Source organism: Fundulus heteroclitus, chromosome 11, assembly GCF_011125445.2.
Source record: "Fundulus heteroclitus isolate FHET01 chromosome 11, MU-UCD_Fhet_4.1, whole genome shotgun sequence".
NCBI classification, from domain to species: domain Eukaryota; kingdom Metazoa; phylum Chordata; class Actinopteri; order Cyprinodontiformes; family Fundulidae; genus Fundulus; species Fundulus heteroclitus.
Window position 1 is genome coordinate 16,258,619 of NC_046371.1, and position 23,513 is coordinate 16,282,131.

General features: G+C 40.7%; 3 protein-coding genes across 5 annotated transcripts; all 3 read right to left on the reverse strand.

Moving 5' to 3' along the window:
- Window positions 1–1,088: 1,088 nt before the first annotated feature.
- LOC118564543 (claudin-4-like) lies at window positions 1,089–3,804 on the reverse strand. The gene is made up of 2 exons (XM_036142969.1): window positions 3,727–3,804; window positions 1,089–2,247 (listed from the first exon to the last, which is right to left on the reverse strand). Exon 2 carries the CDS (start codon window positions 2,225–2,227, stop codon window positions 1,601–1,603), a length of 627 nt encoding a protein of 208 aa, XP_035998862.1. The 5' UTR covers window positions 2,228–2,247; window positions 3,727–3,804; the 3' UTR covers window positions 1,089–1,600.
- Window positions 3,805–7,108: 3,304 nt separating this feature from the next.
- LOC118564545 (claudin-4-like) lies at window positions 7,109–20,959 on the reverse strand. 3 transcript variants are annotated; one of them, XM_036142971.1, is made up of 2 exons: window positions 20,879–20,959; window positions 7,109–9,547 (listed from the first exon to the last, which is right to left on the reverse strand). In XM_036142971.1, exon 2 carries the CDS (start codon window positions 9,525–9,527, stop codon window positions 8,871–8,873), a length of 657 nt encoding a protein of 218 aa, XP_035998864.1. In that variant the 5' UTR covers window positions 9,528–9,547; window positions 20,879–20,959; the 3' UTR covers window positions 7,109–8,870. The 3 variants fall into 3 exon arrangements, with proteins under 3 accessions (XP_035998864.1, XP_035998866.1, XP_035998865.1); XM_036142973.1 differs by lacking the exon at window positions 20,879–20,959 and adding an exon at window positions 16,693–16,761; XM_036142972.1 differs by lacking the exon at window positions 20,879–20,959 and adding an exon at window positions 11,026–11,069.
- Window positions 15,802–20,965, reverse strand: LOC118564544 (claudin-4-like). The gene is made up of 2 exons (XM_036142970.1): window positions 20,879–20,965; window positions 15,802–16,844 (listed from the first exon to the last, which is right to left on the reverse strand). Exon 2 carries the CDS (start codon window positions 16,822–16,824, stop codon window positions 16,168–16,170), a length of 657 nt encoding a protein of 218 aa, XP_035998863.1. The 5' UTR covers window positions 16,825–16,844; window positions 20,879–20,965; the 3' UTR covers window positions 15,802–16,167.
- Between the last annotated feature and the right edge of the window lie 2,548 nt (window positions 20,966–23,513).

Consider the following 23,513-nt stretch of genomic DNA (forward strand, 5'->3'; position numbering starts at 1 on the left):
AAGGTAGCAGTAGCACAAATTTGTTCCACCTAAAAAGTCATCCAGTGCAACTCTTGTAAACTCCGCTAGTCGACCCCCCCTCCCCCAAACACCGAAGGAAACTTTAATTAAACCAGCCGTGAAACTGTTGAAACTGGCGTCTTCTTTTGCTAAATCCCATATGACGGAAAAAATAAATAAAACATTTGTTTAAAATTTCTCAGCACCTAAAGAGCAACGGAAATATTTTTGAGATGCTCTGAATATGTAGCTGCGACTGGTCAGTTTGATTTTAAAGTCACAATACAAGCTTTTGTTTTTGGGATTGTCACATTTTTATTATACAGATTTATACGCCTTAAGCACAAAAGAGCACCTTTTATTTCAGGTTTAATTTGTGTCAGATTTTTCTTTGGTGTTCCTTTTGGCCGCTGGGATGTTCTTTTTTTTTTTTTTTAAGGTCCAGTGTTGATCACGAAAGAGCTCTAATATGACAATATTGTAATTTGTGAAAAAGCTTCTATGTGCAGCTGTGATTATAAAATGGCTAAAATATAACATTTTAAATAATTTTTTATTTTGCAATACATTTTTCAAACAAAAAAAAGTTTGACACGTTAATATGAGATATGCCACTGCAACTTAGGCACTATTTGGCTAAAAACATTTGTTATTCAAGGTTATTTGAACATATCGTGATATAGCCCAAAGATATCGGCATATTAGATTTTATTAATATTGCCCACCCGTAACTTTTAAACCTGGATTATATTATTCGACACCAAAAAAAACCAAAAAACAAAACCCCAAAAAAACTGCAAGAGTCGTTTTGTTCTTGTGAGTTTTTGTCACTGTTCCATATGGTGTAAAGCCACTTCTTTTTTTTTTTTTGACTGCTTTGTCATCAAATAGCTTTCCTGCCAGGCAGGGGCGGAGCTAGGGGGGGGGGGGGGGGGGTAATGGACCACCCTGAAATCTGATTGGCCCATCTGAAAATCATCTTCATAGCAGTTTCAGTGTTTCAAAGGTAAGGTTTTAAGACCATGGAGCCTCAGCGGTGAAATACTTTAATGAGAGTACAATTTAAGAGGGCCCTTTACATGAGACAAGATTTAATACATTTCAAACTTTGTTTTTAAAAACGCATTTTTAATACAGAGATGTTTGGCTGTGTACTGCACGGTATGTTTCCTCTGTGGCTGAGCTTTCTTTTACGTGATTTACACGTAAAAGAACATTTGTTTTTGTGCCTTATGGACATAAAAAGGAGGTCAAATGTATCAGCTTATTTCATAGTAGTATTTTACAAATCCAGCATAAACAAAGGAATAACAAAATGATTTGATTTTAGACTCAAAAGGTGTGTCAGAGTGCAAGCTGTTTGTTGATCCATTAATGGGTGAATAAAAATGTTCTGGTCTTTAGACCTGTTGGTGCATTTATCATATGTATCATACTACTCAGGATTACAATAAAGACTTATCTTAAGAAAATGGTAGTTTAAAAAGAATATAGGTTAAATCAAAACTTGTATGTATTCAACTCAGTAAAAGAAATATTTAAGTCATGGCATCTTTTTTGACGTAATTAAAAACCCCTCTGGCCAAGAGACTTACACAACTTACTCATTTGTTGACAGGGTTTTTGCTTGGCTGAACTTGGCAGATATGTAGGTTCTGCTGTTCTTTGGGGGGCAGTTGCTGCATAGCAGACCCCCTCCTAGAAGCAGCAGACCTGCAGAGCCCCAGCCGATGTAGAGAGCAGGGCCAAACTCCCGTTTCTGTGCTGAGATCACCATCGGGTTGTAGAAGTCTCTGATGATAATGTGAGCTGACCAGGACACCGGTATCAGGATCAGTAAGGCTGTTATTATGAAGATCACTCCAGAGACGATGCAGGCTTTAGCTTTGGATGCCTTATTCTCCATGCAGTTGGTGCATTTCCCTCCAACAATGGCAGTCAGTATGCCAAACACCCCAACAATCACAGAGATGATCACCATGGCCCTGGCAGCCTGCAGGTCCTGAGGCAACTGCAGTAAGGAGTCGTACACTTCACACTGCATTTGCCCTGTACTCTGGGTCACACAGTTCATCCACAGGCCCTCCAAGATCACCTGTGCGGTGATGATGTTCCCCCCAATGAAAGCACCGACCTTCCACATGGGAAGAGCGCAGGTGATGATTATACCCATCCAGCCGATGAAGGACAGCAGGATACCAAGGATCTGAAGCCTCTGAGAAGCCATGATGAAGCCAGGAGAGTCAACTGGAAGAAACAGAGATGTTCACGTCAGAAATGCTCTAAAGTTTTCTCTTCTTTGTGGGGTTTTACATGTTCAGTGGTCACCCCAGTTTATGAACACCCTAAACCTAGTTTGTAATTTCTGAAAGTTCATTAAAGGCTGAATTAGATGCGTTTTTGCATTTAGAACATGTTTGAACTTCTCCAGCTCAAAAATAAATAGATAAATAAATAAATACAACACATATACAACCTTTAAACCTGGATTAGGTTATCCTACACAGATATAAAAAAACATCTACTGTCAGGGTAATTTTGTTCTAACAGACTTTCTGTCATTGTTCCACATGGTTTAAAACCACTTCTTCTTTACTGCTGCTTTGTCATCAAATAGTTTTCAAGCCAGGTTTTCACATATGTGGCTGTTCCAGTGCAGTTTCTTTTTTAAACGTTCAAATGCTGAAAGTTCTGCAACTATCCTGTCCTGGCCTCCTGACTGTGTCCCTAAATCCAGACAGCCATGTCTTTGACCTCTTCTTACCGTGTCCATATTTTTCCTGTATTATAATGTAACATTAAGGAATAAATACGTCCGTCTGACTTCAAGATATACTGTCCTTGTATGAGTTTTATTTGAAAGAGAAGATCAGCAAAACGTTTCACCCCAGCGAACCAAAAACTTTGTAAAATGGGAATTGATAGTTCACAAGTAATTGATTTAACTTGCGGCCCACAGGCTTTTTGCTGTCCTTGGATGGATTTTGTGTGGCCCCCAAACCTCCCTCTCATGTTTCATCTGAATATTACAGGTTAAGTTTATTTTTGGGCAAAAAAGAAAAAGATTCAGAAAATGTTTAGCATTTTAATCATAAGAAAAACATTATTTTGAGGCCCGTGAGGTATTTTGACTTGAAGACTGACATAAATGGACTGTTTAAAACTATCCACCTACAGTGCTGATAAAAACTAACCCCAATCTGGCAATTCGAGACCACAATAATTTATAACAGTCACAGACATCTTTATTAACACAAACAGATTCTATCCTATTTTGTGGGTTCTATAATTGCTGTTCTACGTATACAATAGATACGATGTATAGTGAACAGAAGTCATTAATGAAGTTGAGGATTCTGACCGGTTTTAATGTTGAAAAAGATGAGAAAAACATTTCACAAATCACAAACTAGGTTTAAAAGATTCTTCCATTAGTGCAGAATAATACAGACAAGTTTTAAAGAGTCTAAATATTGCAGATTTCAAAGAAGACAAGATTAAAGACGGTTAACGAAGTGAAAAATAGATGGAATAGCCCTTCCTGAATTGGAGGCAGCAATCTGAAGACAACTTCAGCTTGGAGTTGTCCTCCAAGTCAAGTGTGAGCAGATGTTCAGCAAAGACAAGCACGCTAATATTTCCAACATAAGTATGCTGATGTTCTAAAATATTGTGAAAGATTACAGTCATGATCTGTTTGAAAAAGACATGAACAAAAATCTTTACCTTTTCTTTCTTCCCTCCAAGTGTCTTCTGGGCATCACATTGACTTCCCTAGAGTTTTGGCATACTTCCTGTTTTTAGAGAGGGTTTGTACCTTCTTTTACTTGCTGTTGTGTCTGGCACTTTGTTTTTCCAAGAAACATTGCTAAAGATGTCTTTCCAGTGTTTAATGAAGCATACTGTTTATATATAAAAAAAAGACAATGGGGCCAAAAGTAAGGCAAAAAATACATGTTGCATAAAAAGTGGTGTCTTATAGTATAAAAATATTAAGAGAATGAGAAAGAGATAAAGAGCGAGTTGTAGGGATGGGAAGGAAAAGAAAAAGAAAGCAGGGATTAGTTAAGGTACAGTATAAATAATTTTATATTCTTACAAGAAAATGTAATATGTCTGTGTAAAATCTCAGTTATCCGGGTCATTGCAACAGCAGACAGGCTTGAATATCTTATTTTTTTTTTTACCCCAAAACTGTTCTAAAGTAAGAGTAGCACTACTACTAGAAACTTAAGTGTGTGTTTTTACTCAAGTAAAATTCCAAAGTAACCAGCCACGAAATTATTCAAGTAAGAGTAAAAAAGTATTTGATGAAAACAACAGGTAATGCATATTTGTTACTCTATATTCGCTTGATCTATGAATGGCACAATACATTGAAAATCAAAACAACAAAGCTCATGTTCCAACAAGAGGTCTCACTTTAACGTAAATTTAGGTGTCTCTCTGGTGAACTTCTGGTTAAAACAAGGCAGTTCTTCATTCAGTGAAGTTTTTCCCCCGACACACACCCAACAGCCCTCCCCCCTCCCTACATGAAATATCCGTGTGTTGTATGAAATTGTTCATAATGCTGACACAAGGTATCTTCTATAGCCCAAAGATTGCACATTTTACAGAAATATGTATTTTTGTTACTGCAAGCCAGGATCTAATCCCTATTCCTTCCCAATGCTGCTACAGCAGTGAAATTTCTCCTTGTGAATAAAGGTGTGAATAAAGAAGTGAATAAATATTTTCTTAATTTTTCAGTTTTGCCAGTGTTAACATGTTCTGCTACTTCTTACTGGGCTGTTAGCAACTATTTGGACCTCCTCCTCTGTTGGTCCCTGCAGGGTCACATCTCTGTCCTCCTCCTCCTCTTCCTCCTCCACTCATTCTGCTTCTTCCTCGGTGTTACTGCTGTGCTCTCAACACGTCTGCAGCTGCATTTGATGGCGCTGCTGAACAGTCACACTTGCAGTGCAAAACACTTCTAAATTTGGCACATTTAGCTGTGTCCACTTTTAGGTTTTTGAGCCTTTTTTCTCCGAGCTTCTCTGTGCCCACCTTTCATTTTCGTGGTTCACTATCCATTCCATAGGCGGAAACAAAGTGACCTGTCTACAGAAAGATTTTAATAGTAAAGACTGCACTAATGGCTCACAGGCTAAGAAAATAAACTTTATAACAGTTTCCGTTTTTGAAATGTAAGAAATTAAAACCATGTAGCCTCATTAGTGAAACACTTTAATGAGTGTGAAATGTAAAAGGGTCATTTACATAAATGAGAAAAATAGCACATTTATATGACTCATAGTTAACATACTTTGAATACAGAGATGTTTGGCTGTGTACTGCACGGTATGTTTCCTCTGTGGCAGAGCTTTCTTTTACGTGATTTACAGCATCACTACAGCATGGCATGAAGGCCCCTGCTGAGATGTTCAGGAAGTCCACGTTGGTTCAATAGCGGCATTAAGATCATCTGGTGTCTGGTATCCTAGAAGTCATAACTGTACATATCAGAAATGCACAAATCAGGCCTTTCTGGACCAATATTTATGGTGTTGTTTAAAAACATTTGTTTTTGTGCCTTATGGACATAAAAAGGAGGTCAAATGTGTCAGATTCTTTGAAAGTAGTGGTTTCCAAATACAACAGAAAACAATGGAATGCCAAGAATTATTTGATTTTTTACTCAAAAGGTGTGTCAGAGTGCAAGTTGTTTGTTGATCCTTTTATGGGTCAATAAAAGTGGGAGTTCTTGGTTTTGGTACATTTAATGAATGGGAATAAAGTATCAATTTCTTACGAATTTGACCTGATCACTAATCTTAGCCGATTCCAGGTAAATTTTCTGGTCCCGATTTCTTTAGACCTGGTGGTGCATTTATCGTATAAATAATAATAATTGTCATGGTATTTTTCTGGGATGAACCCGGACACAGCACGCACACACAGAGCTAGTTCTTAAAAGTGAGTTTATTGAACAGTGTGGATGATGGATGACAAGGGGACCCAGAGTCTTTTAACAGACGGAGATGTAGGGTGCAGAAGCTGGCCGACAAGAGTAGAGCGGAGAGTCTGACCAGGAAGGAACACTGGAGCCGATGACTTGAGACCAGGACGAAACACAGGAGCCGAGAACTTGAGAACTTGAGACCAGGACGAAACACAGGAGCCAAGAACTTGAGAACTTGAGACCAGGACGAAACACAGGAGCCAAGAACTTGAGAACTTGAGACCAGGACGAAACACAGGAGCCAAGAACTTGAAAACTTGAGACCAGGACGAAACACAGGAGCCAAGAACTTGAGAACTTGAGACCAGGAGTTGAGAACTTGAGACCAGGAGTTGAGAACTTGAGACCAGGACAGAACACCAGGAGTTGATAACTTGAGACCAGGAGTTGAGAACTTGAGACCATGACGGAACCCAGCAGCCGAGAACTTAAAACCAGAACGGAGCACAGGACCCGAAGACAGAGACCACAGCGGAACACCGGAGTCGGCGAACCCTAAACTGTGGGCTGAGTAGGAACGCAGTCTCTGGCTGTGACTTAGCTGGAACAGAGTCTTGGGATGAGGCTGGGCTGGAACGGAGTCTCTGGCTGTGACTTAGCTGGAACGGAGTCTCTGGCCGAGGGTGAGCTGGAACAGAGCTGAAGTAGAGTCTTTGGGCAGTGATTAAGCAAAAATAGAGCTAAGCTAAGTCTTCTTGCTGACAGAGCAAAAACAGAGCTAACACAGGATTTCTGGCAGAGACTGAGCAGGAGTTGAACACTACGGACCAGCAACGAGAACAGAATGAGGTGGGTATATATAGAGGTGACAACAGGTGGAAACAAATCAGAGATAATTGCAGCCTGACAGGTGGAACCAATCAAGCTGCGCAGGGAAGCGAGAGAGCAAGGGAGGCTCAGCATGCAGCCTACAAGCTGCATCCTGACAATAATAATACATTTTATTTCAAGCTCCTTTCAAAACACTCAAGGACACTGTACAGATAAAAAACAATAAATGGTAAAAGCAACATCGTCATAATTAAAAGAAACAACACAAACTACACACAAGAAAGTAACAGAAAATCATAATGAAAAGGCAATGTTGATCATATGGGTTTTGAGTTTTGATTTGAACAAGGGTAAAGACTCGATATTGCAGATGTCAGTGGGGGAGTGAATTCCAGAGTGTGGGTGCAGACCGAGAAAAAGCTCTGCTCCCCATGGTGCTAAGACTGGCGGAAGGAACAAAGAGGTGAGTGGTAGATGTGCAAGAGGGAGTTGAAATTGGAAGTAAATCAGAGAGATAGGGAGGGGAAAGATTGTGAATAACTTTAAAAATATGTAGGAGGATTTTGAACTGAATTCTGAACTTGACAGGTAGCCAGTGGAGCTGCTGCAGGACTGGGGTGATGTGATGAAAAGAGGGGGTTCTAGGAATGATGCGAGTTGCTGAGTTTTGTACTGCCTGAAGCTTGTGAAGGGATTTTTGAGGAAGAACAAAAAGAAGAGAGTAACAGTTATCGATGCGGGAAGTGACAAGACTATGAACACACAGGTGGAACCAGGGGAGAGAGAGGGGCGAAGGCGATTGATATTGTGTTAGTGAAAGTAAGCAGAGCCAGTAAGGTTGTTAATGTGAGAGGAGAAGGACCAGATACTATTAAGGATGACACCCAGACTCTTGACCTGAGGTGAGGCGGAGGTTATGGAGTTGTCAGGTGACAGGGAGAAACTGTCAGCTTTGGATAATGGAGATTTGGTTCCCACTAGGAGGATTTCTGTCTTGTCGTTATCCAATTTAAGAAGGTTGGAGGTGAACCAGGATTTTATTTCGGAGCAGGAGATTAATGAAAGAGGAGGGAGTGAAGAGTTTGGCTTACAGGAAAGATAGAGCTGGGTGTCATCCGCATAGCAGAAAAAATTAATATTGAATTTCCTAAAGATATTGCCAAGGGGGACAATGTTAATGATAAAGAGTAGGGGTCCCAGGACAGAGCCTTGGGGAACACCGGTTGTAACTGGAGAGGAGTTGGAACGATAGGACTTAATCTGAACAAACTGAGTGCGGCCAGAAAGATAGGAATGAAACCAGGCTAGGGGAGTATGAGTGATGCCAATTGTATAAAGTCGATGGAGTAGGGTAGAGTGTGAAACTGTGTCAAAGGCTGTGCTTAGATCAAGAAGAATGAGGATGGAGATTAGACCAGAGTCAGCTACTATTAAAAGATCATTGGTTATTTTTAAGAGGGCGGTTTCAGTACTGTGACGGGGACAGAATCCAGAGTGGAACTGTTCATAAAGGTTGTTGTAAGTTAATTGAGAGTGAAGTTGAGAAGCGACCGTTTTTTCCAGTGTTTTTTAGATTATTGTAATTGTTGGGATCTGATCCAGGTTTCTTCACAATAGGAGTGATAATAGCAGTTTTAAAAAGAGAGGGAACAATTCCAGAGCAAAGCAAGGAGTGGATGATGGCAGTCCTGAAGGGGAGGAGAGATTGAGGGCAGCATTTGACCAGGGTAAACGGAATGGGATCAAGTGAACAGGTGGAAGATTTCGATTTGTTGATAAAATCAGAGAGGTGACAGAATAGGAGACAGGCACTGGTGAATTCTTTTGATTTTATTTGAAAAATACTGCATTATAGAATTACAAGCGTCAGTTGAGCATAGATGGAGTCCAAAAATGGAGTCCAAGAATTACCTTCATGTGAGCAAATCAGAATGGAATAGTATATATTATGCATCGTCCTACTCAGGTTGATGATTACGATAAAGATTTATCTTAAGAAAATGGTAGTTTAAAAATAAAATAAGTTAAATCAAAACTTGTATGTATTCAATTCAGTAAAAGAAATATTCAAGTCATTGCATCTTTTGTAACGTAATTAGAAACCCTTCTGGCCATGAAACCTGACGTACTCATTTGATGACACGGTTTTTGCATGGCTGAACTTGGCAGATATGTATGGTCTGCTGTCCTTTTGGGGGCAGTTGCTGCATAGAAGAATCCCTCCTAGAAGCAGCAGACCTGCAGAGACCCAGCCGATGTAGAGCGCAGCGCCAAGCTCCCGTCTCTGTGCTGAGAACAACATAGGGTTGTACGAGTCTCTGATGATGGTGCGAGCTGACCAGGACACCGGTATCAGGATCAGTAAGGCGGTTATTATGAAGATCACTCCAGAAACGATGCAGGCTTTAGCTTTGGATGCCTTATTCTCCATGCAGTTGGTGCATTTCCCTCCAACGATGGCAGTCAGTATGCCAAACGCCCCAACAATCACAGAGATGATCACCATGGCCCTGGCAGCCTGCAGGTCCTGAGGCAACTGCAGTAAGGAGTCGTACACTTTGCACTGCAAATGCCCCGTGCTCTGGGTCACACAGTACATCCACAGGCCCTCAAAGATCACCTGTGCGGTGACGATGTTTGCCCCAATGAAAACAATGACCTTCCACATGGGCAGAGCGCAGGTGATGATGGTGCCCAGCCAGCCGATGAAGGACAGCAGGATACCAAGGATCTGAAGCCCCTGAGAAGCCATGATGAAGCCAGGAGAGTCAACTGGAAGAAACAGAGACGTTCACGTAAGAAATATCCTAATGGTTTCTCTTCTTTGTGGGGTTTTACATGCTCTGTGGTCACACCAGTTTATGAACACCCTAAACCTAGTTTGTCATTTCTGAAAGTTCATTAAAGGCTGAATTAGATGCTTTTTTGCATTTAGAACATGTTTGAACTTCTCCAACTCAAAAATAAATAGATAAATAAATAAATACAACACATATACAACCTTTAAACCTGGATTAGGTTATCCTACACAGATATAAAAAAACATCTACTGTCAGGGTAATTTTGTTCTAACAGACTTTCTGTCATTGTTCCACATGGTTTAAAACCACTTCTTCTTTACTGCTGCTTTGTCATCAAATAGTTTTCAAGCCAGGTTTTCACATATGTGGCTGTTCCAGTGCAGTTTCTTTTTTAAACGTTCAAATGCTGAAAGTTCTGCAACTATCTTGTCCTGGCCTCGTGACTGTGTCCCTAAATCCAGACAGCCATGTCTTTGACCTCTTCTTACCGTGTCCATATTTTTCCTGTATTATAATGTAACATTAAGGATAAATATATCCGTCTGACTTCAAGATATACTGTCTTTGTATGAGTTTTACTTGTAAGAGAAGATTAGCTAAATGTTTCACCACAGCGAACCAAAAACTTTGTAAAATGGGAATTGATAGTTCACGAGTAATTGATTTAACTTGCGGCCCAGAGGCTTTTTGCTGTCCTTGGATTGATTTTGTGTGGCCCCCAAACCTCCCTCTCATGTTTCATCTGAATATTACAGGTTTAGTTTATTGTTGGGCAAAAAAGAAAAAGATTCAGAAAATGTTTAGCATTTTAATCATAAGAAAAACATTATTTTGAGGCCTGTGAGGTATTTTGACTTGAAGACTGACCTAAATGGACTGTTTAAAACTATCGACCTACAGTGCTGATAAAAACTAACCCTAATCTGGCAATTCGAGACCACAATAATTTATAACAGTCACAGAGATCTTTATTAACACAAACAGATTCTAGCCTATTTTGTGGGTTCTATAATTGCTGCTCTACGTATACAATACATACGATGTATAGTGAACAGAAGTCATTAATGAAGTTGAGGATTCTGACCGGTTTTAATGTTGAAAAAGATGAGAAAAACATTTCACAAATCACAAACTAGGTTTAAAAGATTCTTCCATTAGTGCAGAATAATACAGACAAGTTTTAAAGAGTCTAAATATTGCAGATTTCAAAGAAGACAAGATTAAAGACGGTTAAGGAAGTGAAAAATAGATGGAATAGCCCTTCCTGAATTGGAGGCAGCAATCTGAAGACAACTTCAGCTTGGAGTTGTCCTCCAAGTCAAGTGTGAGCAGATGTTCAGCAAAGACAAGCACGCTAATATTTCCAACATAAGTATGCTGATGTTCTAAAATATTGTGAAAGATTACAGTCATGATCTGTTTGAAAAAGACATGAACAAAAATCTTTACCTTTTCTTTCTTCCCTCCAAGTGTCTTCTGGGCATCACATTGACTTCCCTAGAGTTTTGGCATACTTCCTGTTTTTAGAGAGGGTTTGTACCTTCTTTTACTTGCTGTTGTGTCTGGCACTTTGTTTTTCCAAGAAACATTGCTAAAGATGTCTTTCCAGTGTTTAATGAAGCATACTGTTTATATATAAAAAAAAGACAATGGGGCCAAAAGTAAGGCAAAAAATACATGTTGCATAAAAAGTGGTGTCTTATAGTATAAAAATATTAAGAGAATGAGAAAGAGATAAAGAGCGAGTTGTAGGGATGGGAAGGAAAAGAAAAAGAAAGCAGGGATTAGTTAAGGTACAGTATAAATAATTTTATATTCTTACAAGAAAATGTAATATGTCTGTGTAAAATCTCAGTTATCCGGGTCATTGCAACAGCAGACAGGCTTGAATATCTTATTTTTTTTTTACCCCAAAACTGTTCTAAAGTAAGAGTAGCACTACTACTAGAAACTTAAGTGTGTGTTTTTACTCAAGTAAAATTCCAAAGTAACCAGCCACGAAATTATTCAAGTAAGAGTAAAAAAGTATTTGATGAAAACAACAGGTAATGCATATTTGTTACTCTATATTCGCTTGATCTATGAATGGCACAATACATTGAAAATCAAAACAACAAAGCTCATGTTCCAACAAGAGGTCTCACTTTAACGTAAATTTAGGTGTCTCTCTGGTGAACTTCTGGTTAAAACAAGGCAGTTCTTCATTCAGTGAAGTTTTTCCCCCGACACACACCCAACAGCCCTCCCCCCTCCCTACATGAAATATCCGTGTGTTGTATGAAATTGTTCATAATGCTGACACAAGGTATCTTCTATAGCCCAAAGATTGCACATTTTACAGAAATATGTATTTTTGTTACTGCAAGCCAGGATCTAATCCCTATTCCTTCCCAATGCTGCTACAGCAGTGAAATTTCTCCTTGTGAATAAAGGTGTGAATAAAGAAGTGAATAAATATTTTCTTAATTTTTCAGTTTTGCCAGTGTTAACATGTTCTGCTACTTCTTACTGGGCTGTTAGCAACTATTTGGACCTCCTCCTCTGTTGGTCCCTGCAGGGTCACATCTCTGTCCTCCTCCTCCTCTTCCTCCTCCACTCATTCTGCTTCTTCCTCGGTGTTACTGCTGTGCTCTCAACACGTCTGCAGCTGCATTTGATGGCGCTGCTGAACAGTCACACTTGCAGTGCAAAACACTTCTAAATTTGGCACATTTAGCTGTGTCCACTTTTAGGTTTTTGAGCCTTTTTTCTCCGAGCTTCTCTGTGCCCACCTTTCATTTTCGTGGTTCACTATCCATTCCATAGGCGGAAACAAAGTGACCTGTCTACAGAAAGATTTTAATAGTAAAGACTGCACTAATGGCTCACAGGCTAAGAAAATAAACTTTATAACAGTTTCCGTTTTTGAAATGTAAGAAATTAAAACCATGTAGCCTCATTAGTGAAACACTTTAATGAGTGTGAAATGTAAAAGGGTCATTTACATAAATGAGAAAAATAGCACATTTATATGACTCATAGTTAACATACTTTGAATACAGAGATGTTTGGCTGTGTACTGCACGGTATGTTTCCTCTGTGGCAGAGCTTTCTTTTACGTGATTTACAGCATCACTACAGCATGGCATGAAGGCCCCTGCTGAGATGTTCAGGAAGTCCACGTTGGTTCAATAGCGGCATTAAGATCATCTGGTGTCTGGTATCCTAGAAGTCATAACTGTACATATCAGAAATGCACAAATCAGGCCTTTCTGGACCAATATTTATGGTGTTGTTTAAAAACATTTGTTTTTGTGCCTTATGGACATAAAAAGGAGGTCAAATGTGTCAGATTCTTTGAAAGTAGTGGTTTCCAAATACAACAGAAAACAATGGAATGCCAAGAATTATTTGATTTTTTACTCAAAAGGTGTGTCAGAGTGCAAGTTGTTTGTTGATCCTTTTATGGGTCAATAAAAGTGGGAGTTCTTGGTTTTGGTACATTTAATGAATGGGAATAAAGTATCAATTTCTTACGAATTTGACCTGATCACTAATCTTAGCCGATTCCAGGTAAATTTTCTGGTCCCGATTTCTTTAGACCTGGTGGTGCATTTATCGTATAAATAATAATAATTGTCATGGTATTTTTCTGGGATGAACCCGGACACAGCACGCACACACAGAGCTAGTTCTTAAAAGTGAGTTTATTGAACAGTGTGGATGATGGATGACAAGGGGACCCAGAGTCTTTTAACAGACGGAGATGTAGGGTGCAGAAGCTGGCCGACAAGAGTAGAGCGGAGAGTCTGACCAGGAAGGAACACTGGAGCCGATGACTTGAGACCAGGACGAAACACAGGAGCCGAGAACTTGAGAACTTGAGACCAGGACGAAACACAGGAGCCAAGAACTTGAGAACTTGAGACCAGGACGAAACACAGGAGCCAAGAACTTGAGAACTTGAGACCAGGACGAAACACAGGAGCCAAGAACTTGAAAACTTGAGACCAGGACGAAACACAGGAGCCAAGAACTTGAGAACTTGAGACCAGGAGTTGAGAACTTGAGACCAGGAGTTGAGAACTTGAGACCAGGACAGAACACCAGGAGTTGATAACTTGAGACCAGGAGTTGAGAACTTGAGACCATGACGGAACCCAGCAGCCGAGAACTTAAAACCAGAACGGAGCACAGGACCCGAAGACAGAGACCACAGCGGAACACCGGAGTCGGCGAACCCTAAACTGTGGGCTGAGTAGGAACGCAGTCTCTGGCTGTGACTTAGCTGGAACAGAGTCTTGGGATGAGGCTGGGCTGGAACGGAGTCTCTGGCTGTGACTTAGCTGGAACGGAGTCTCTGGCCGAGGGTGAGCTGGAACAGAGCTGAAGTAGAGTCTTTGGGCAGTGATTAAGCAAAAATAGAGCTAAGCTAAGTCTTCTTGCTGACAGAGCAAAAACAGCGCTAACACAGGATTTCTGGCAGAGACTGAGCAGGAGTTGAACACTACGGACCAGCAACGAGAACAGAATGAGGTGGGTATATATAGAGGTGACAACAGGTGGAAACAAATCAGAGATAATTGCAGCCTGACAGGTGGAACCAATCAAGCTGCGCAGGGAAGCGAGAGAGCAAGGGAGGCTCAGCATGCAGCCTACAAGCTGCATCCTGACAATAATAATACATTTTATTTCAAGCTCCTTTCAAAACACTCAAGGACACTGTACAGATAAAAAACAATAAATGGTAAAAGCAACATCGTCATAATTAAAAGAAACAACACAAACTACACACAAGAAAGTAACAGAAAATCATAATGAAAAGGCAATGTTGATCATATGGGTTTTGAGTTTTGATTTGAACAAGGGTAAAGACTCGATATTGCAGATGTCAGTGGGGGAGTGAATTCCAGAGTGTGGGTGCAGACCGAGAAAAAGCTCTGCTCCCCATGGTGCTAAGACTGGCGGAAGGAACAAAGAGGTGAGTGGTAGATGTGCAAGAGGGAGTTGAAATTGGAAGTAAATCAGAGAGATAGGGAGGGGAAAGATTGTGAATAACTTTAAAAATATGTAGGAGGATTTTGAACTGAATTCTGAACTTGACAGGTAGCCAGTGGAGCTGCTGCAGGACTGGGGTGATGTGATGGAAGGAGGGGTTCTAGGAATGATGCGAGTTGCTGAGTTTTGTACTGCCTGAAGCTTGTGAAGGGATTTTGAGGAAGAACAAAAAGAAGAGAGTAACAGTTATCGATGCGGGAAGTGACAAGACTATGAACACACAGGTGGAACCAGGGGAGAGAGAGGGGCGAAGGCGATTGATATTGTGTTAGTGAAAGTAAGCAGAGCCAGTAAGGTTGTTAATGTGAGAGGAGAAGGACCAGATACTATCAAGGATGACACCCAGACTCTTGACCTGAGGTGAGGGGGAGGTTATGGAGTTGTCAGGTGACAGGGAGAAACTGTCAGCTTTGGATAATGGAGATTTGGTTCCCACTAGGAGGATTTCTGTCTTGTCGTTATCCAATTTAAGAAGGTTGGAGGTGAACCAGGATTTTATTTCGGAGCAGGAGATTAATGAAAGAGGAGGGAGTGAAAAGTTTGGCTTACAGGAAAGATAGAGCTGGGTATCATCCGCATAGCAGAAAAAAATTAATATTGAATTTCCTAAAGATATTGCCAAGGGGGACAATGTTAATGATAAAGAGTAGGGGTCTCAGGACAGAGCCTTGGGGAACACCGGTTGTAACTGGAGAGGAGTTGGAACGATAGGACTTAATCTGAACAAACTGAGTGCGGCCAGAAAGGTAGGAATGAAACCAGGCTAGGGGAGTATGAGTGATGCCAATTGTATAAAGTCGATGGAGTAGGGTAGAGTGTGAAACTGTGTCAAAGGCTGTGCTTAGATCAAGAAGAATGAGGATGGAGATTAGACCAGAGTCAGCTACTATTAAAAGATCATTGGTTATTTTTAAGAGGGCGGTTTCAGTACTGTGACGGGGACAGAATCCAGAGTGGAACTGTTCATAAAGGTTGTTGTAAGTTAATTGAGAGTGAAGTTGAGAAGCGACCGTTTTTTCCAGTGTTTTTTAGATTATTGTAATTGTTGGGATTTGATCCAGGTTTCTTCACGATAGGAGTGATAATAGCAGTTTTAAAAAGAGAGGGAACAATTCCAGAGCAAAGCAAGGAGTGGATGATGGCAGTCATGAAGGGGAGGAGAGATTGAGGGCAGCATTTGACCAGGGTAAACGGAATGGGATCAAGTGAACAGGTGGAAGATTTCGATTTGTTGATAAAATCAGAGAGGTGACAGAATAGGAGACAGGCACTGGTGAATTCTTTTGATTTTATTTGAAAAATACTGCATTATAGAATTACAAGCGTCAGCTGAGCATAGATGGAGTCCAAAAATGGAGTCCAAGAATTACCTTCATGTGAGCAAATCAGAATGGAATAGTATATATTATGCATCGTCCTACTCAGGTTGATGATTACGATAAAGATTTATCTTAAGAAAATGGTAGTTTAAAAATAAAATAAGTTAAATCAAAACTTGTATGTATTCAATTCAGTAAAAGAAATATTCAAGTCATTGCATCTTTTGTAACGTAATTAGAAACCCTTCTGGCCATGAAACCTGACGTACTTATTTGATGACACGGTTTTTGCATGGCTGAACTTGGCAGATATGTATGGTCTGCTGTCCTTTTGGGGGCAGTTGCTGCATAGAAGAATCCCTCCTAGAAGCAGCAGACCTGCAGAGACCCAGCCGATGTAGAGCGCAGCGCCAAGCTCCCGTCTCTGTGCTGAGAACAACACAGGGTTGTAGAAGCCACTGATGATGGTGCGAGCTGACCAGGACACCGGTATCAGGATCAGTAAGGCGGTTATTATGAAGATCACTCCAGAAACGATGCAGGCTTTAGCTTTGGATGCCTTATTCTCCATGCAGTTGGTGCATTTCCCTCCAACGATGGCAGTCAGTATGCCAAACGCCCCAACAATCACAGAGATGATCACCATGGCCCTGGCAGCCTGCAGGTCCTGAGGCAACTGCAGTAAGGAGTCGTACACTCTACACTGCAAATGCCCTGTAATCTGGGTCACACAGTACATCCACAGGCCCTCAAAGATCACCTGTGAGGTGACGATGTTCAGCCCAATGAAAGCAGTAACCTTCCACATGGGCAGAGCGCAGGTGATGATGGTGCCCAGCCAGCCGATGAAGGACAGCAGGATACCAAGGATCTGAAGCCCCTGAGAAGCCATGATGAAGCCACGAGAGTCAACTGGAAGAAACAGAGATGTTCACGTCAGAAATGCTCTAAAGTTTTCTCTTCTTTGTGGGGTTTTACATGCTCAGTGGTCACACCAGTTTATGAACACCCTAAACCTAGTTTGTAATTTCTGAAAGTTCATTAAAGGCTGAATTAGATGCTTTTTTGCATTTAGAACATGTTTGAACTTCTCCAACTCAAAAATAAATAGATAAATAAATAAATACAACACATATACAACCTTTAAACCTGGATTAGGTTATCCTACACAGATATAAAAAACATTTATTGCCAGGGTAATTTTGTTCTAACAGACTTTCTGTCATTGTTCCACATGGTTTAAAACCACTTCTTCTTTACTGCTGCTTTGTCATCAAATAGTTTTCATGCCAGGTTTTCACATATGTGGCTGTTCCAGTGCAGTTTCTTTTTTAAACGTTCAAATGCTGAAAGTTCTGCAACTATCTTGTCCTGGCCTCGTGACTGTGTCCCTAAATCCAGACAGCCATGTCTTTGACCTCTTCTTAGTGTTTCCATGTTTTTCCTGTATTATAATGTAACATTAAGGAATAAATATGTCCGTCTGACTTTAAGATATACTGTCCTTGTATGAATTTTATTTGAAAGACAAGATCAGCAAAATGTTTCACCCCAGCGAACCAAAAACTTTGTAAAATGGGAATTGATAGTTCACGAGTAATTGATTAACTTGCGGCCCAGAGGCTTTTTGCTGTCCTTGGATGGATTTTGTGTGGCCCCCAAACCTCCGTCTCATTTTCCATTCAGCCTGCCTTTTTTTGGCAATAAGTACATTTTTATTGATGTCTGGAAACTCACCCTGCAACCCAGTGGCAGCTCCGCCCAATTAATCAGCTGGTTTTAGCTGTATGCGCTGTACAATGGTTGTTTGGCATGAACATGATCGATCATTTAGGACAAGATGAGCAAGATGAGCAAGATGAGCACCCTAAATGAGCAAATATTAGCTTTTCTAACATTGAAAACTAAAAGAAATTACAGCTTTTTAATCACTTCCCACAGACGCACTGAAACATATTTTATCCTACAAAATCTCATCATCATCATCATCCTCACTTTCTTTCTCATTGTCTTCCTCCATCAGTCCTTCAGTGAGCTAGCAAGGACAAGCAGCACTAGATTAACATTTGCTTTTGGTTTCCATTTTCCCATGTTTTATTTTGTTTAATTTTTCCTACATTCGTTCCAACTGTTTTTTTTAACTTGGTTTTATTCTGGGTTTTTTTCTAATGTTATAATCATCTAAAGCACTTCGCATTGTCCTTGTGCTGAAATGTGCTATACAAATAAATTTGCCTCGCCGAGATGATCGCACACTATCCGGCAGACCGTAAACGCAACGTGTGCAATTCCAGTATTCTGATTATACGATCCGAGCTTGGGGCCAGAGGATTTATGCCCCACGGCTGTCTACTGAGAGCATGTTGGGCATTTCAGATGTTCATTATTTAAACAACATCAAGGCGCTTCAAGAGGATTTAATCTACTGAGCTTGTCAGTTTTCTGGCAGACTTTATATATATATATATATATATATATATATATATATATATATATATATATATATATATATATATACACATTAATATATAAATTTTTATAACAGAATTTTATTGGTAAGGGAATTTTTGACCCACTGATTATTGTGAACATAGAGCTCCACAGCGACCCCTGGTGGGGCCAGGCCCCACTGGCCCCAAATGCAGAGATGCCACAGAACATTACACAGTGCTTGATGCTGTTCTTCATTCAGTTTTTCTTTTCATTTGTCAATTGGACCACACTGGACATCTGGTCCTCGCTGCATCTCGTTTCATTATCAGTTATCTGAACTATTTTCTGCTGCTCTCTGCTATTGGCATGCTTATCAAAAGCTGGATGGCTGAAGTTTTTAGTGCCTGTTTAAAAGTTGCTGTTTGTCCGCCATAATGGGATTTTCACAGCATATTCTGCACCACATCTCCGTTCATCATTAGTTTGAAGCCTGCTCACCTCCTGCTGCCACTTTTCCGAGAACATGCACTGTTTTTTGCTCTTCAGATTCAGTCTGCCGTTTGAAAATAATGGATAAGGCCTATCTTGGACTACAGATTGCTCACTTTTACATCCCCAAAATTTAGGTATGTGAATGAGCGTTACTACATTTTATTTGGCACGCTTCACCCCCATAGTGCATGAACACCTGCGCACCACTTATGCGAACCTACGATTATGTGCCAGTTCTTTCATAGAATAATTGCAGTGAATTTCCATGACAGTAAACACAAACATTAAATTTACTGCAGTAGGTTTAGATAAAAAAACAGGTTTTAAAATGTTTTCTTAAAAAGCAAGACAGGTGAAAACATTTCAGATATGAGAACTGATCCCTGACCCTTTTCTCTTCACCTCAGGATCTATAACCCTGAAAAAAGATTAGTTGGGAACAGATCTCTAAATTCAAATATGTTCACTGGAAGTTGCTCAGAACGATCAGAGATTGATCAGGCGTCTCAATTCCTTGATTCTCATAAGATTCAGCAAACATACAATAAATAGAAATAGGGCATAAAAGAAAATATCAATAAACTGTGCAAAAGCAAAACTATATCTGAGATTCTATTTTTTTTTCAGATTATTTGCTCAATAAGTAATCACAAATGCTTAACCCCAAAAGAAATAAACAGGTTTGCCATGGTTAAATGTGGAATAAAGTGAAAGTAGGTCATTGCAGTGGCCGATAGGTAGGTGCAACCTGCAAGAAACGGCTGAGCCTACATGGAAGCTGCAAACATGACTAATGCAAACACCAAAATACAAAAAAAAACTTATTGCAACAGAAAAATGCTGCAAAAGAAACATGCTGCAATCACAGAAAACAGACAGAGGCAAAATGAAAAAAAAAAAACACAATAACAACAGCAAGTAATAAAATTGCAATTAAATAAAAATATCTGCATGCTCGCTCTTAAATTGTAATGGTACTGCATCTGACCACTAAGGGGAGTCGACCACCAAGTCAAGTGGGACCAGATCCTCAGTAAAGAGTTGACAAACAGGTTCTACAGCAGGATTTAGTATCTCCTTCTTTGTGAAACAGATACCAAAGTATAACTTTACAAGACGCTCCACATTCCTGGTTTTAATGCAGGCTGCCCTTTTTTGTAAGTGTTCTTATAAAAACGCCACTTTATTCTCATACTTTTATGACTTTATTCTCAGAAACATGTCAGTGTGTAGGGGCCCTTGATGAAATGACTTTAGAGCAGTCCAAGGCTACTTAATCTCCCTCATGCTCATGTACGGCCTTTACTTCAAAGGCTGTGATGATCATTATTACTTGCAGACTTTTTTTTTTTTGCACGTATTTTCCACTCTTCTCAAAATTCATGGACAGCTATTGTGTTTAGCGATGACCTTGTGTGGCTTAATCTCCTCGTGGAAGGTGTCAGTGATTGTTGCACAGACCAGACATGGACATGAACATGTTAGTATTAAAAATATTTTCTGTTGGTCTGATACTCTGAATTTTGGGCCTTAAAAAAGAAAGCCTTAAAATGAACATTTATTATGTGTCTTTATAGTAGTTTTTAAATGATAACTATATAAATAAATGAATTAATCAATTCTAATTCTATTTTTTTTTGGATGTACATTAAAACTAGTTTGGCTGTTGGTGCAGGAAATAATAGAAATACAGGCATTTAGTATTTTTCTATGACCGACTTTAAGCAGACGGAAATACTCAAAGCTTTTGGCACAAATATATTGTAAGGCAGTTTAAGCTGTTATGAGCATAAAAGAATGTTTTTGTATTTTGTTTGATTTCTCCGAGCCTAGTGTTAAGTCAGTAAATGCAGCACAGTCATCTAGATAACCTGAGGTTATCGCGAGAGTGTTGTTATCTTTTGTTAAGTTGTAAAGGCACTCAATGCTCGCTGTATGGACACTGCTAAAACGCTGTCTGTGCCAGAGCGAGAGGCCAAAACAACGCAGTGTATCGACCGCCAGCTGTGTCTGTAACTCACCTGTTGCCGGAGCAAGTAAAGTTCAGTTAAAGAAGATTCCTTGTCGTGTTATTCATCAGAACATCCACGCACCTCCATGCCACCGCAAGGTAAAACACGACAACTGGTGTCAGAAGTGGGATTTTAAAACTTCTATCTGTTAATCCAAAGAAAAAAAGAAAAAACTAGATCCTGAGGCATCCGGAGCTAATAAGCCAAGTTACGCTACGACTTGTAAGGCAGAAGAAAGAAGTAGTGAAGTTACCGAAGCGCATCCGCGCACAACTTCCGGTGCGGTCCTTTCACAATAAGAGCATAACAGGAAGTGCAAGAAAGACCTTAAAAAATAAAATAAAAAATGACAGAAGAATTGCAAGGCGCTACATCAGCCCCGGGAGAGGCAGAAACAGCTCCTAAATGGTTACAAGCTCTCTTGGAAAATCAAAATCAACAAACAAGAAACCTGCAAAGGATGCTGGCCCCTGTCATTTCACACATTACAGGACAATCAGCTGCACAACAACCCACACCATCACTTATTACTGCCAATGGGGGGGCAAACATAATCCCAACACAGACAAGAGAAAGACATGCACCTGAGCCAAGTGTCTCTTTTGATGTGACTACTAGACCAAGGGATAATGTGTCCTTCGCAGCTGAACTGGAGGTCATAAATCAAAGATCTCGAAGCACAGGGCCGTCAAGGCGGACTATAGCTTCTGAACCTGACAGTAGACGCAGGGAAATAAGAGACTCTGAGCGTGAAGCCCACAACACACCTGCTTACCATGATGATAGGAGGCAAAATATTTCTGCAGCCCATTACCATACATTGCCAGAACCCCAGAGGCCTAAATTAGCTACGTTTGATGGAAACGAGGATTGGGATTCATTTTTGATGCCGTTTGAACGTCAAGCCAGGAAGTATGGGTGGAGTGCTGTGGAGCGAGTGGACAGACTACATGAGTGTTTAAGAGGAGCTGCAGTGCGGTACGTCTGCTCATTACCAGAACGCACAAGGGAAGATTATGTTCTGCTGGTGGAGCAACTTGCTCAACGCTTTGGAAAAAAAGACCCCCCAACCACCATAAGGAGGAAGCTTGGAGAACTCAGACAAGGGCGAGAAACATCAGCTGAGTTCGCAGAGGAGGTGAGACGCCTTGTCACACTTGCGTATTCAGGAGTAGACCTCCAATTACAGGACCAGCTAGCAACTGATGCTTTCCTCAAAGGCTTACGAAACCAAAAGGTGGCCTATGAAGTAATGAATCGTGATCCAAGTTCCCTTGTTGAGGCCCAAAAGTTGGTGGAGGCCCATGAGCATAACTTCAAAGCTACTGTAGGCCGTGACACTGAGATAAAGAACAGAGCAAGACGCATCTCATGGGTTGACGAAGAAGACAGGTGTGAAGACACTGCTACAGTGTCCCGCAGGGTCCAGACCCCCCAGTATTTTACATCTGACCAGTTTGCTGCATTAATGGAACAAGTTAAGACTATTGTTAACACGGTTGGAAATCTACAGCTGCAGGTTGAAAGTCTCCAGCCTGGCAACACAAGAGCCCAACAGGCAAAAGCAGCCCAGAGCTTTGTACCAGAAAGAAAGCAAAGTTATCAACAGGTGCAAAACACCAGAGGGCGCTCTCAAACACCAAGCCCAAATCGTGGAGCAGCTGGCCCATGTTTTAAATGTGGAGAGACAGGACATTTCAGAAAGGACTGTGTTAGGCCACCCAGCCCTGTGGCTGCATGTAATCATAATGAAAAGCCTACAGACCACATGCTGCAGTCAGATGGAGCCCCTATCACAGATCCCCAATTACAAGGGCGGCAGATTGGCTGCACCAAGAAGAGAGGTGAGAGTTTACAAGTTCCTCTGATCATAAATGGCATTTCAACACAAGCCGTGGCAGACACTGGAGCTCAAACAACTGTGATATCGGAAAAGCTATACCAAAGTCTCCTGGAGAGCAAAACAGCACCTGTAGACCTTCACCAGACCTACCTACTGAATGCAGGAGTTGGAGATGGCATGAAAGCCAAACATGGACTCACAGTGACCTTTCAAATCGGATCAAAGTCTTTCAACTGGGATGTGCATGTTGCTCCAATAAGAGACTCTGTTCTCCTAGGATTGGATCTGATGAAAGCCCATGATGTTGTCATCTATACACGTGGAAAGGTTTTTATTGGAAGTGAACAGGTGCCCTCAAAAATTGTGCGTGACAATGGTTCAGACTACTGTGTAGCTAGAGTGACTCTTGGGGAAACCATCATCATACCAGCTTCATCTGAATGTGTTGTGTGGGGGGAAGTGGAGGACCCAAAGCCGGAAGTTACAGCTGTGCTAGAGCCTGCAGACATTGCAGAAAATGTGGCCCTTGCAAGTGTCGTTGTCACAATGAAAAAAAAGGTGCCAGTCAGGGTATGCAATTTTTCAACCAAGAGAACAGCTTTACCAAAAGGAGCATGCCTTGGAGTCCTTGTTGAAGCTTTTCCTGAACCCACATGTGAAAGCACTGAGCCTAGTTGTGTGAAAGAGAATGCATCGCCATTGCTGGTAGGAAGAGTAGCAACAATCTCTGATATTCCCGAGCACCTCCAAGGCTTGGTTGTTGCTACAAGTGAAGCTCTAACTGAAGGACAACAACAGCGG